At 33.9% G+C, this 14077-nt stretch overlaps 1 protein-coding gene across 3 annotated transcripts in view; it reads right to left on the bottom strand.

Annotated features, from left to right (window-relative positions):
• LOC142339040 (prominin-1-like) overlaps positions 1-14077 on the bottom strand; it is a 187192-nt gene that overhangs the window by 34722 nt on the left and 138393 nt on the right. For all 3 annotated transcript variants that reach the window (XM_075388692.1, XM_075388693.1, XM_075388694.1), the window contains exons 18-20: positions 11380-11544; positions 8851-8988; positions 8109-8186 (exon numbers count right to left, since the gene is read on the bottom strand). In XM_075388692.1, the coding sequence (XP_075244807.1) occupies positions 8109-8186; positions 8851-8988; positions 11380-11544 (381 nt within the window). The remainder of the gene's footprint in view (positions 1-8108; positions 8187-8850; positions 8989-11379; positions 11545-14077) is intronic.

Raw genomic sequence — 14077 nt, 5'->3', positions numbered from 1 at the left:
AGCTCCCTTTACTGTAGACCCTTAATCTATGTTACCACCTTCCCTTGAAACACAAGTTCTTACCGCCCTTGCATTCGACCCGCTATCGTATATTAGAATATTCCTCCTACCGAAAATATTGAAATTCGGAAATAAAACTGTAACACTTGACAAGTGTTTTGTTTCTAATCAACAGAGAACAGTTGCATTCTTCGTAACATCAGAAAATAACGCAAAATTTGTCATATTTTGGGTACCCTATAATCCCGCTCACGTTCACGAGCTAAAATATCAGATTGCTTTCACGGATAATATTAACTTAAATTTATTAGACTCACCTTATACTGTCTTCGTTTATTAAATGGAAGACGGAGAAATCAAGAAATCACCAGCAATAGACGAAGTAATAAACGTAAGTTACAAAATGCTTATTTTTATATTACTTTGCTTAACTCTGTTCCTACCTGTAACAACTGATATTGAATCTGAAATTGCTCAGCATATTGCAGAATTAAATTTCCTAGTTGAATATAACGATTCTCAACCACACTTCATAGAATGTGTCGTAAATAGAAATAATTGTCTACCTGAAGAAATTCCGTACCTTAAATTACTAGAGACTCCTGAAAAGTTATTAATTTGGTCAAAACGCAACGTCCATATGCCACTATCACTAATTAAAGACCAGTTCTTTAAAGAAAATCTTACTGATAAGAAAGCACTCCTCTCAAAAGTAGAATATTTTATAACATACATAGGAAACCAAATTCGTTCTGTTCAGTTTCTTAAGATTATTGCTATAATACCTCTCGCACTTCTCTGTGTTATAACTGCTTGCTCTGCAAAATATTTGATCTTTATTATATTTCTTGCATTATTACTCTTAACGTCTTTCACTGACGCCAGACCAATTGAAAAGATGAGTATCTATGAAAACACAGCTCCTAACCTTCATGTTAACCACTTTGATTGCTCAAAAATGATTTCAAACCAGATGTATTCTCTCAACAAAGTAGCACCTTGCGAAATTCGCCCTGATAAAATTAGCACTAATCAAGCACGAGTCACTCTCTACCAAAGAAATTACAAAGTTAAGTTAGAAGCAACTATGTGTAAAGCAACCCAACAGCAATTACGTTGGTTTTGCGATTCTTTTTACTCTAGCGGCATAGATGCCAGACATAATACTATTACTACTTCAGTTAAACTTGATGCTCAGAAATGCAAACTTGCAAAGGAAAGAAAAAAGATAAAACTTTCCTCTTCTAGTTCAGTAGAATTCGATTTTGACAAATCTTTATTCTCAAACTTTAACTCAGGCGATGTTGGAACTGGAAACAATGAATGTAACTCCCGAGGTTGGATTACACACTACACTTATGAAACGTATATGCAAAATGTTAGCCTGAATGTAAACCTTAGAGATGGCACAGTTAATAACTGGCAAAATATACCTCTACCTTGTTCTTTATCAGCCGGAGGCTGCGATTCTACATCTACTGATCCATTTGCATACACTTGGGATGAACCCAATAATTGTCTTTTCACTGTAATTCGCACTTTTGACGCTCAAATGATTAAAGCTAATGACAAATACTACATAGTAAAGGATCCTAAATTTACTTCAGCTCAGTCAGATTTCGACTTACAAAGCTTTATGTTCCAAGTTTATAATAAACCACAGTCTTTATGTAGTCATCCACGAATAGTATATCCTACGCCATATGATTCTCTATACATTAGTCTTCGTGACGGATTTGATATGAACACTGGAGAACCCATTCACAAATTTAAACCCGATACTGGTGCTATAACTCTAAAAAATAAATTCTATTCCAGTGACAACAAAACAGTTGATACAACATATTCTCAAGTTTATGAGAATATCGATTTCGAAGCACATCTTGGAACAAAAATTGACTATTTGCACTTTAAAAATCTTCGGCAACTTCAAACCTCTACTCTAGAGCTATTAAGAAATGACTGTGAATTAGAGCGCTCAACTATTCTTAACACTTTAATGATTTCTCATGAAAATCCGCGTTTAGCTGGATATACCTTAACAAGAAACAGATCTATGTTTCTCAAAACAAATGGCAATGTTGCCTGGCTATATAATTGTCCTGAATTTCATTCACCCTTACAGATTCTTAATAAGTGCTATAATCGAATACCAATTCTTTATGAAGATGAAATTCATTTCGTTGATCCGATTTCTAGACAAACTTTCACTGAAGCCGAAGAACAATTGTGCTCTGATAAACATTCAAACTTATTTCAACTAGATGTTGACGATGACAATTCATGGGTTGAACTAACCCCACAAATCACAAAAGTAAGAGGACCTGCACTCTTTAAACCACATATAGTTATTCAACAAATTGCGAATGTTATTACTGCAAGTATTTATGCTTCTATCTACACATATAAAGAAATGATGTCATTCTGGAATTCAAAAACTTTCAACTCAAATATGAAAGGAGTTCTCAAACACTTTACTAAGTCATTAATAGATAGCAGAGAATCATTTTCAAATATTTCAGGCACGAATTATTATAACTCTAGAACTATTTATCTAGATTCATTCATTTCACCGGACTTCTTTAATAATCAATTTGTTGAAACCTTTGGTAAAATACAATATATAATTGAGCGATGCGGAATATTCTTTGCCGCTTTCTTATTCATTAAGCTACTTATCGACATAGTCTTATGCTTAATTCGAGCAATGCAAATTAACAAAATTACAGATGCATCTATTCACTTTGGTAAGGCACTCTTTGCTGCCACATTTGACTTAATGTCAGTTCCAATTTTGACTTCTATCTATCAAGCAACAAATTCTGATAATAATAACACTGATGAAAATAGAGAACGGACAATGCAAGTTCCAAAAACCGAAAATATTAATATTAGAGAACGAGTTATTCAAACTCCACCTTATGCAGAGAATATAGGCTTACAGGCTTTAAGATTTGAGAATAAAAGTGGTTACCCAAACCTACATGATGAGAATAATAAAGACGAAAATAGAAACGATCACAACGTTCCTACGTCTCCAGTATAGGATTAATTCCTCTATTACCTTAATATCATCAATCTATATGATGATAATACAGACTGACTTCAAAATTACTACTGATTTACTTTGAAAGAGAATACAAAAAAATAAGAAAAAGAGAATACTTGCAAAATAACTTCAAAAAATATACTCTTAGAATAGAATAAGAGTAGAGAATACTTGATATTTCAGGAACTTTCTTCAATCCCTAACGAACTGATACCAGTCTTTCAGAAGGAACCTTCAAGTGGTTGGCCTGAATACAATACACAATCAACTTCTAAACCTCAATCTGGAGTTAAGCAACTTGACAGACTAGTACAACCCACAACTCACGTTACCCCATCTACAACTTTTCTCTCAGCTATCAAGATTTCAGCAGTACAAACTCAAGCAACTAGTGCAAATTCATCAACAACAGTTACATCATCCAAAAGGAGAACTAAAACTTCAGATACAATTGCAAAGAAACAACCACGTAAACAATTCATTAGAGAGACATTCAGCCTAGCAACACCGCTAGAAGTAAATATACCCAAGACAAACAGTACGGTACCCAACGTCTTAGCAAACACTACAACTACTCAATCGTAACGACCAAACTTTCTTAATCTTCATCATTACACAACTACCCCCCTGCAAGACCGCCTACAAAAACAACATCAAGCTGAGATACAAGCTAAAACCCCCGGTTTTAGTGGACACCCGAACTACGATACAAATTTAATCTACCAGTTGCAACCCAACATCAATAGATTCAATCTCATTGGTTATTTGTCGAACAAAAATTCTTATCTACTAACTAATCACAACCTTCAAGGACAAACAATACAAGTCCCGTTTGATAATATTACAGCAAACCTCACTCCTCAGCTTGATACCTTCACTTATCAGGTACAGCAAAACTTTCTGACAGAAAGACAACGCTCTCAACAGCTCGAACAACGGATTACTGAGCTCCAACTGGAGATCGCAAATCTGAAGCATCAACTCCACATCCTCCGCTCATCACGTTGAGCACTCACGGAATGGAATAGATAATTTTGTGGTTGTTGATGTTCAGTACTTCCTTCATTACTTCTTCTTTCTCCCGCGGTGAGGAAAATTATTCGTTAGTTTAAACGAACGCCTAATTATTAGCCATTTTGATTACCTTACTCTCCTTGATTCCATTACTTACATCAAGTAAAGTAATCCGCATTGAAACTATCTTCAATGATTACACTTAGCGCAATTTATGGTGAACAATGAGTCCATTGTTCTCGCTTCTCTAATAAAATCTATTCTTTATCTTTACCGATTTATCTTGCTTATGATATCATTCGATTGTTCCATCGAATTCCATAATTTATTTAATGTCTTACAACCTTTCAGTAGACATTAAATATTTCAAAACATATTGTGATCTCGCTGAATTTATTCAATCGCAAGTTATTAAAACTTCGAAAACATTCTTAGTTGGAAATAAATTCTATACACCATTGTCAGTTCATTGGACATTTGAGTTACAAGAGATTATCTTATTCTTGCAAGATAACAATTCCAATGAAATTGTAGTTTATTTTCATCAAATTCCTGAGTACGATTTATTTGAAATTCTAAAGCTTATTCATACAGAGGAAATTCTTAACATCAATAATCTAAACTTTCGACCGCTCACTTATTTCAATTAAAATGTTAGTCTTCAATACTTTGGTGATCACGGATATAGAAATGTTACAACCTTTCGTTAACAGGTTTGCATTCATCACCATCCGCCATATATAGTTTAAGTACTATTTGGATCTTCCTGTCAATTCCTTTCAAAGATTAAATGATCTTCCATTCTCCCCATTGACACAAAAATTGAATTACTATATTATTCAAAATGAACACATATTTTGAAGGAGGTGTTGATATCGAATGGTTTAAAGATTATTGTCAACTCTCTGATCATGTTGAATCCGCTTGGGTTAACTTTTCTAAACAGATTATTTTTAACGATAAAGTTTTCAGAATCTCCGAATTATATTATTCTGAATTTCAATGCGAAGTCATTTTATTTCTTGAAGACTTTGAACAAAAAGAATTTGTTATTTACTTTGAATCAATGACGAAAAGCAAGAATAATTATTTCATGAAGCTAATTCATAACGATCAACCAAGTCTAAATATTAATTCCTTAAACTATAGCTACAAAGCTTACTTCAATTGATTTATTCTTCAACAATACTCAAATAAAGATGAATTACGAAACGGAATTCTTTATTTGGGGAGTCATTGCGGCAACTCTAGCCTTTATGGTGTTGTGCGCAGTAATTTTAATTTCCCTATTCATTTACCTCGCTTGTCATTACAGACCATTAACTTAACCAGTATATTCTTCAACTTATATTATTCTATTCTTCAACGTCAGATGTACTAGCAGCACAATTTTATAGAAAAACTTCAAAAGGTCTATTATAACGACCAGCCAAAAAAATTGGATCTATTATTTTGTACAGCCCTGTATCTTAGGACATCGTCAACCCTTCTTCAAGAGAGAACTCAGAAACAAGAAGCTACGATGAACTTTAGAACTTTAACCAAGTAATCTACCTCACAAACTTTAAACGCTTAATTATTATAAAATTAAGCTAAGTCATTTATTCGATTATGTAAAATTAAATGTTTTGATTTAATACCTATGGACCGGGATGGGATGTACTGAAGTGTGCTACACTCAGTAACACTATTTGATAATCTTAGTGCTATTTTGAGAATTTACGTTATAGTGCGTGAAGCACAAACTTGATTTGGACAAAGTCCATTTTAACATGTGAACAAATTACTAAGTAGTTTTGAATAAGCTACTATTTTAAGATCACTAACTAAAACTGAGAATACTATGACGTGATATTATCACGCCACACAGATAACACCAAGTTAACCTTGGTAACTCTGTCGACACTGTTATCTCTACCCAATAGGATACTAGATAACCACGTGTCCGCAAGTATAAAAGGAGCTTGCACGCTCAACTAACAACACTTTTTGGTCCCTGATAACTTCTGATTTAAAATAATACTCCCGTATTGCTCCCTTGCTCAATCTCAGCTTACTTGAGATATTTTTCTAACTTAGAATATTTTGTGACTTGTTCTTAACTAAGAACTCTCTAAGTCATAAAATATTAACTTAGCACAAATTTGGAAATCAGGTAAGTTTAACTTAACTTCTCTAAGTTATAATTTAACATCTCTTAAACTCTATCTAAGTTACAAGTTAACTTAGAATAACTCAACCTGTACTATTTAGTGCTATCTCAGTCTTAACAACTTTAATTATTCTATCCCTTCATGCTCGGTTCATAATTGATGCTGTTTAACATAACTTATTAATTCATATTTGCATTTAACTTTCTTTAATACTTAACTATATACCAAGAGTAGAACTAGGGGTTGAACTCTCAAGTTATACATGTGGTCCCGCGATTAACCCCGTCGTTTAAGTATCTAATGTACGGACCAGCAGTATAGATTGAAGACCAACACTTTGACTTCTCATTTAATTGTCTCGTCTTCACATACTATCGACGGTTATCGTCGGAAAACAAAGAACAAATCTCTTCTGATTCATTCAAATCAACTGGCACCAGACACTGTTCAGTGAGATGTTTCATGTAATTTTTGTCGCTCAAGATTCTATAAGAAAACAATTTTCCAATAAATACTTAAATTTCCATCTCAATTTTTAAGATTTCATTTATCTCGTAAGATCTCTCAATTAATTGAGATTACCTTTGCACGGAGATTAATAATGACAGGAGCTGATCACATATATTTGGAGCAATTTTGTAGCATCTTACACTTTTAAAGTTCGATATTCACTCGATCTATCTCCACGAGGATGAAATTGCAAAGATTTGGTTTGCTACATTTTCAAACCAGCAGAAGTTATTTTTTGTTTGGCAAAGCTCTAGCTAAAAACAAATTTCTATAAAAAAGTATTAATAGTCAGATTTGAATTCTTTTAAAAAATTTCATGAATTTTTCAACAAAAAATTATCTTTTAATTCTTTTTAATAGAAAAAAGCATACAAATAAAGGATCCACAGAGCACAACTTTGCGTATTAATTTTACCAACGGAGAAGAAATAAACAGGAAAATAATAGCAAAAACTATTAGAAATTATGGCAAAAATTTTAAAGAAATGGTGTTCTTGATGGTTGAAAATGTTGGTCGCAGCTATTTTTGATCTTGAAACGGTAAACTCAACGATTTGCTGTATGTCCCATAACAACAATTATGAGGTAATCGCTTCAGCAAGCTGAAAGCTATTTGATGAAAACAATGTAGTTTTAATGAGAATAAAGGAAAAAAAAAGAATTTCGTACTGAGATAATGACCATAAAAAACAAACATTGAATCAAACATTATTCGTTATTGCATTTTCCCATGATTTTTATTCAAATTTGATAGAATTAAAATAGGGTAGTATCATCAATAAAAATGATAGAAAATCCGCAAGAGTTGAAATAATCACAAACGGTGGATCTTAACAGCCTTAAAAAGCACCAAACTTTCTCCAGACAAAGTTTGTTTGGCTTCTTTTTGTGGCTTTTTTCAGCAAATTTTAGAGCGAGCTGCTGGTTTGCGCAGTTGTGCTGCTAGATATTCTCAAAAACGTTTTTTTGGACAACCGGAAACGATCAAATTTCAAGTTTCATAAAAGAGAGAATTTAAAATGTTTCAACGACTGGTGAAAGGTTTCTGATATTAAGGTGAGCAACTCACCATCATTTCATATCACATTTTTTAATAAGGGGGATTACACAATATCATTATAAGGGGGGATTACACAAAAATACGGTGATAATCCTCAATCATTTAAAACTCAAAAAATGTGTAATTAAAAACGCAATTTGAAAGTGTGGCTAAAATGAAAAATTGCCCCTCAAAATGTTGTTTGATAAGGGGGTAACATATAAGTATCAAAAATTAAAAAATTACCCCCTCCCTTAAAAAGAAGTGTGATTGGTGGAGGGGCGGGGTGGTAATTTTGTTTGTGGGGGGGGGCCTTTTTTTGCATTATCATCTCCCAACTTACCTTATTACTGTTCATTATGTCCCTGTTAGTTATCACAGTTGACAAGCTCGTTTCTGCGTTGGTGATTGCTGTTGAGGTCTGTAATATAAAAATATTAATAAATCAAAATTAGAGAAGTATTTTTTTTAAAACAAATGCGATTCTCGTAAAGTTAGCATCAGAAACAATTAAGTCAGTATTGCATGGGCTAAGAAATAAAAACACAAAACTAAAACGAGAATTTGAATTCATTAAATAAAACAAAAGTTGCCAAAAAGTCGACAGAATATTTATGCCATCTATCTGCTAGATCTATTCTGCCCCGCACCCCAGTGTTTTTATGCCCCTCAGTTACAAATTATGTGTTTTATAAAGCACGTTACTATGTAAAAAAAATAGCACGTGCGGCTGGGGGCATAAAGGCTATATGCCCACTAAGATGGGGATATAATAAATCCTATCTTATTTTGATCTCCATACAGAGAAACGAAACGGTAAAATGATGAGAAGGAAATCTTAGTTGTCTAAAAATATTAATTTGATTTACAAAATCTTTTGATGGTGAAAACAGGTGTTCAACCGGGCCAAGGTAACAACGCTGACAGTCGCTAACAGTCCCCCCCCCCAGTAAGTTATGCACCCCCAGTTACAAAGCACTGCCAGTACATAGTAAATCACTATGTAAAAATATGGCACGTGCGTCTGGGGGCGCAGATAATATGCACCCACTAAGCTGACAAACGGAAAATATGAGAATACTTACAACTGATACAGCTTGCAGTGCTGTCAATATATCCTCTAACGAATCACAGTCAGAGGCTGAATCTTGACAAGGAGTGCCCACTATTCCAGTTGGAGAACTGCCTTGAGTGGTGCTCAGTTGCCTGTAATAAACACCAACCTAAAACATAAACCGACACAAACATAATCCGTCCGATGAATCGCTCTCGAAGGACAAGCGGGGGCAATTTAAATTAGAGGGGGGTGTAGCATAGAAATGCTTCATGGGTACGACAAAAAACTACCCCACGTGGTTTCAAACCCCTGACCTCGAGGAAAGCAGTCTGATATGATTCCTTTTCTTGCCCTCACAATCGGTTTCACCAACCAACTTTATTTCAGAACGCGAGCAACTTAGAAAACTAAAAAATCAAAGTGTGAAAAAGTCACTCAAGAAGTCACTCTAAAACAAAAACGCAAAAATGGTCAAGCATGTAGGTGGGGGTCTGTAGTTTAGATAAGTAGGGGTGACCTATATAGGATCAAAAACTATCAAAATGACCTGTTCACCATGAATATTACCAGCAGTTTCTAATAACTATACATCAAAAACTAAGCGACCGATAAAGTCAATGTTCGAAAATTGAAGTCAGGAATCAAAAACAGAAGTAAATCTTCGAAACGAAAGAAGTCAAATTTCAAGCCATGAACAAACTTGCTCTAGCTAAAAAAAAACCTGTAGAACTCCAATATTCCTATTCCAGTTGTAATAATTGCTTCAACTTTCGTTCGAGAGCAATTAACTATCATGCCATCTCAAATGTAGGCTTTTTAACATTCACCTTTGAGGTATATACCAACACACGTTTGTATGAAACTGGTTTGTACATAGGTTTTGTGATATTTTTATAAACCTGTTGGTGGACAGATTATCAGAAAATTTGAATAAAAGCCGGAAAGGTTGGACAATTTTTGCAATTGATATTTTCTTTTTCGATTCAGTATTCTAAGGCATGGTGAAAAAATTTAGTCCTTTCGGAAAAATTTGGTTGGCAGAATATGCCATTATGTTGCCACTAAGTGTATCGTGGAACCTTTTTGGTTTATCATATTGTGAGTTTTAGCACGCCTCACTTTGAAATTGCGCAGCTTTTTTCCGAGGTTGAAACCTGAAAATTTAGTTGGACAATTTGCATCTTTCTTTGTTTAAACATACGGGAAATTGGAAAAATTTTTCCGAAAAAAAACTTAAGAATAGAAGAATGCAAATTGCAAATTTAAATTTCTGCGTACCAAGGAATGATTCGTTGTAACGACATTATGATTGAAAATAGGGAACTAATGACCTGAAGTAGCGACCTCATAACTCAAAGTAACGAGTTTTTAACTGGAAGTGGCTGGCTTATGATTTGAGTAAACGTCACCAAAAGTGCAGAGCCTTTTATGAGATAGTCCTCATATGAAGATTTATGAGAAGATCTTCCGCACACAATATGTTTTAGATATAAATCAAGGGCTCCAAACGGCGAACCAAGAAATGTTAAAACCGTTTGACCTTAGAAACATAAAAAATATTTTAAAATTATGAAGGTTGTCTTCGAAAACGTAGAATCTGTTGAATAATGAAGTTTGGGAAACTGACTGAATTAAAGTAATTTATAGAACTAAACCTTATTAAAACGACTAAAGTTATTCATAACGTTATAACTATTATCAAATTGTATAGAATTATCATTATAAAAATAAAAACGCACTTCGTTTTTTAAACTGATTTTTTCTAGACACTTCAAATGACCAAATTCTTTTTAAATGGTCATTTCCGATATGAAAAACATTTAACTTTTATGGAACTCCACTGTTTTGTTCAAGTAAACTTAAGGCAAAGAAACAATTGTGCTTATGTTTTATAATAACAAAATTCATAATTCTGTTGGCATCATTCCCGTTAAAAACAAACCGTCCAATGTCTTTTTTTACAGTGGAGTAAATTTCAAAAACAAAATTTAATTTTTCTGATGGGATGGCTAAGCTTCATAGCTACTGCGAAAGTACATCGGCACATTTTACTATTCAAAAAATCATAAATAGTGCCTTTGGCTTGGGGGTTAAGAGAACTCTTCTGCACGCTGAAAACGATTGTGCAATAATGACACTAGTAGAATTTAAAGGAAAGTGGGGCGGGGTGTTAAAAATAGCAGTTTGTAAAGTGGGAGGAGGTATTCAAACCACCAACAATGTAGAGGGGGAGCGGGTGCATATGGGATTGCTGGATGATGAGTGAGAGAATAGGGGTCAAGGAGTAAAACTCTAAGAAATTTCATATCATGAACTAACTCGTCTTCTCAACAGTTTTGGTGAACCGCCCACTTAGAGACTAATAAAGCGTAAGGCTTTAACTGTACTGTTAAGAGATTTATTGCTCTCGGGCTCTGCCAGTTCATCTCGTTTCTCAAGACAAAAAGTCACAAATTTGTTGGTCAGACGAAAAATCTAACAGATTGAATATTGGTTTAAAACCAGCAGGACTGATATAATTGCTACAAACTCAGTTTGAGAGCAATTAAAAACCAACGGTATTGTCCACGAATGTCTTGAAGTTGTCTAGATTTGTCTGGAAAGTGGCCACATCAGTCTGGATCTGATCAATGTCACTCTGGAAGTCGCCATCAATGAAGTTGAAAGAAGAGAAGTTGAAGCCGGACGCATCGTCAAATTCCGTCGAACTATTTTGAACAAGCTAAACGAAAACACCTTTTTGCTGCTATCCATTTATTTGTAAAAGGCACACTACAGGTCTAGTAAATTTTCTCGAATTTGTCATTGTTGTTCTTAACAACCTGATAATTAGACATATATCAAAGAAACCCTCTATCAAAGAAAAAATTATTTCTCAACCGTTTCTTAAGTTAACCATAGCAGAAATATGAGACTTTAAGGCTAATGGACGGTTTTGTCACCGTTGTCCACGAAAGATTCAAAGTGTACGTTTTGCCCAAAATGTGCCTTTTGCAACGTAGTTTTTTTGCAAATAGATTACGTGAAAAAAATTAAGTGACCCCAACAAAAAATTACGGCTTAAATTGCAAAATCTGCTTAAAACATTTTTTTGAACCAGGTTGATAAAATTGTTGATAAAATAGAACAAAAGGTTATACATAACTGAGCCAAAATGCTGTACAAACTAAAATTATGAAATATCTTTTAAAATTAACTGAATAAATGAAAACATTCTTTTCTTCCTGAAGGGTGAAACTAACTTTTAACTGCTGATAAGTTGCAAATTCCAAAATCACTGAGATTATCATGGTAAAATGAGTAACATTCAAGCTGTAACACAATACAGCACCAAAAAGCTACGCACAGCACCATTTGAGCTCTTCAAGCGTTAGTTTTGCTAAATAATTTTGATCTAAACTATGATGTGAAAAGGGGAGTGAATTTTTGATGTTTTAATGAGATTTCATTCTCGTTTTCTCGGCTTACACAGAAAAGATGGTCGAGCTGATTTGTTCTTTTAATGGTTGCTACTCCAATTTTTTTGGACAAAAACCAAAGGCAACTCATCTCAAGATCAAGATCTAGTAAACCGCATGTATGAAAAAAATACCAAAAAGCAACCGGCTCAACGCGTCACCAGCAAAAGAACTGTGCGGGTTTTTCAAAGAATTCAAAAAATTTTTATGGCAAAAAACCACGAATTCGGACAAGCGATTACTTATGATATCGATTACGATCCAAATGAAAATTTATGAGTCATTTCTTAGCAACAATTAGGAAAAGAGACAGTTCTTTCTGAAAATTAGGACGATAAAGTGTCGGGAAAATGACTCAGATATCGCTAGAACTGAACGAATTTTTTACTAGATATAAAAGAATCACAAGCTTGATGACTTGTAACTAGAGAACTGACTTGAACTAAATATGTTTTTTATGTTTGCGGCGTTTTATCAAAAGTCTCTAGGTGTACATAGCTTTTGGTACCAAAATGTGTCAGTAAAAAAATTGTAAAATATATTGGTAAAAATCAAAAATAAAATTCCGGCAAACCATCAATGGAGGTGGAATTTTAGAGTATATTTGGTCTCTGAGATTCGGAAAATTTGGTTCCATCGATCAGATGAAAAATAAGAAAACGTCGGTTTTTCCATATATGATAACTTTCTAATCGCAAGAGTTACAAAGCTACTTGTTGGCGACATTTTTTCAAAAACAAAATAAATAGGTCGAATTTCTTGTTTAGCTCATTTATAAAACTATTTGAACATGTAGGATTTTTTGTTTGTTTAACAAACTCTGAATATTGATGGGGATTCAGTTAAATAAAATGCATTTGCTCTGTATTTATATGATCATTAGAAATTAAAAACATGTCATTTTCCACAAGCGACGATTTCACGTTTAAAAGCGTTCTGATTCTAAAACACAGATCATTTTTAATCTACGAAACTGAACATAGCGACAATTGTTTACATTATACCATGATTCCTGAACAACGATTCCTGAACGATTCCCAAACAACGATTGCTGAACTAGGGTAAGAAGCGGATTTTAAGATCAGAGAGGACAAAATGTCACAATCGATGTTTTACAAAACGTCTGATTCAAAAAGTGAATTGCTTTTAAAAGGGTTGCCTATTAATTTCATATACCCAAAGAGTAAGTAGGAAAAGAAAATGAAGAACTTGCTTATGATGCGAGAGGATACATTTAATTCTGCAAAAGTGCTAATGAAACATTAATAAGGAGTCGATCGGCTTCCGAAACGCTGCTTGAACCAATGCTGTCGACTGAATAAGAAATTTTGGCTTTTGACTGCTCTAAAATTTTAAATTTAAAGAATAATCAAACAACGGACTGCGGTCGGTCGAGGACTTGCTCTCATACCACAGACGGGAGGTAAATTGTCTGCCTTACTTTTGTCAGGGGAGCATTAATATCAATAAGGGGCTTGAATTGACGGTACTGCAGTTTAGCATAGATCACACTAAAATTTAAAACAAAGAATTTAATTTTGGCGCTCTTTTGATTTCTTTTTTAGTACGAAAGTGCTGAGAATTAATTTAGCAGCTTAAATTGCGCATTGAGTGGAAATTAGAGCACGCCAAAATCAAGCGTTATAAAATTCACTCAAAAAACCAAGACCCGTCAGACGAAAATATGATCAGCGAAAAGTCGCATAACAAATAGAAACAGCTAATATTCACTATGGTCCCCAAAAGCTAGAGATTTTGTAAAAAGCACTACAAACATCAGATAGGAAAATGCTTGAG

The sequence above is a fragment of the Convolutriloba macropyga genome, chromosome 5 (assembly GCF_964194025.1).
Source record: "Convolutriloba macropyga chromosome 5, txConMacr16.3, whole genome shotgun sequence".
In the NCBI taxonomy this organism is placed as follows: Eukaryota; Metazoa; Xenacoelomorpha; order Acoela; family Convolutidae; genus Convolutriloba; species Convolutriloba macropyga.
This window is presented reverse-complemented; position numbering and strand designations above follow the sequence as displayed.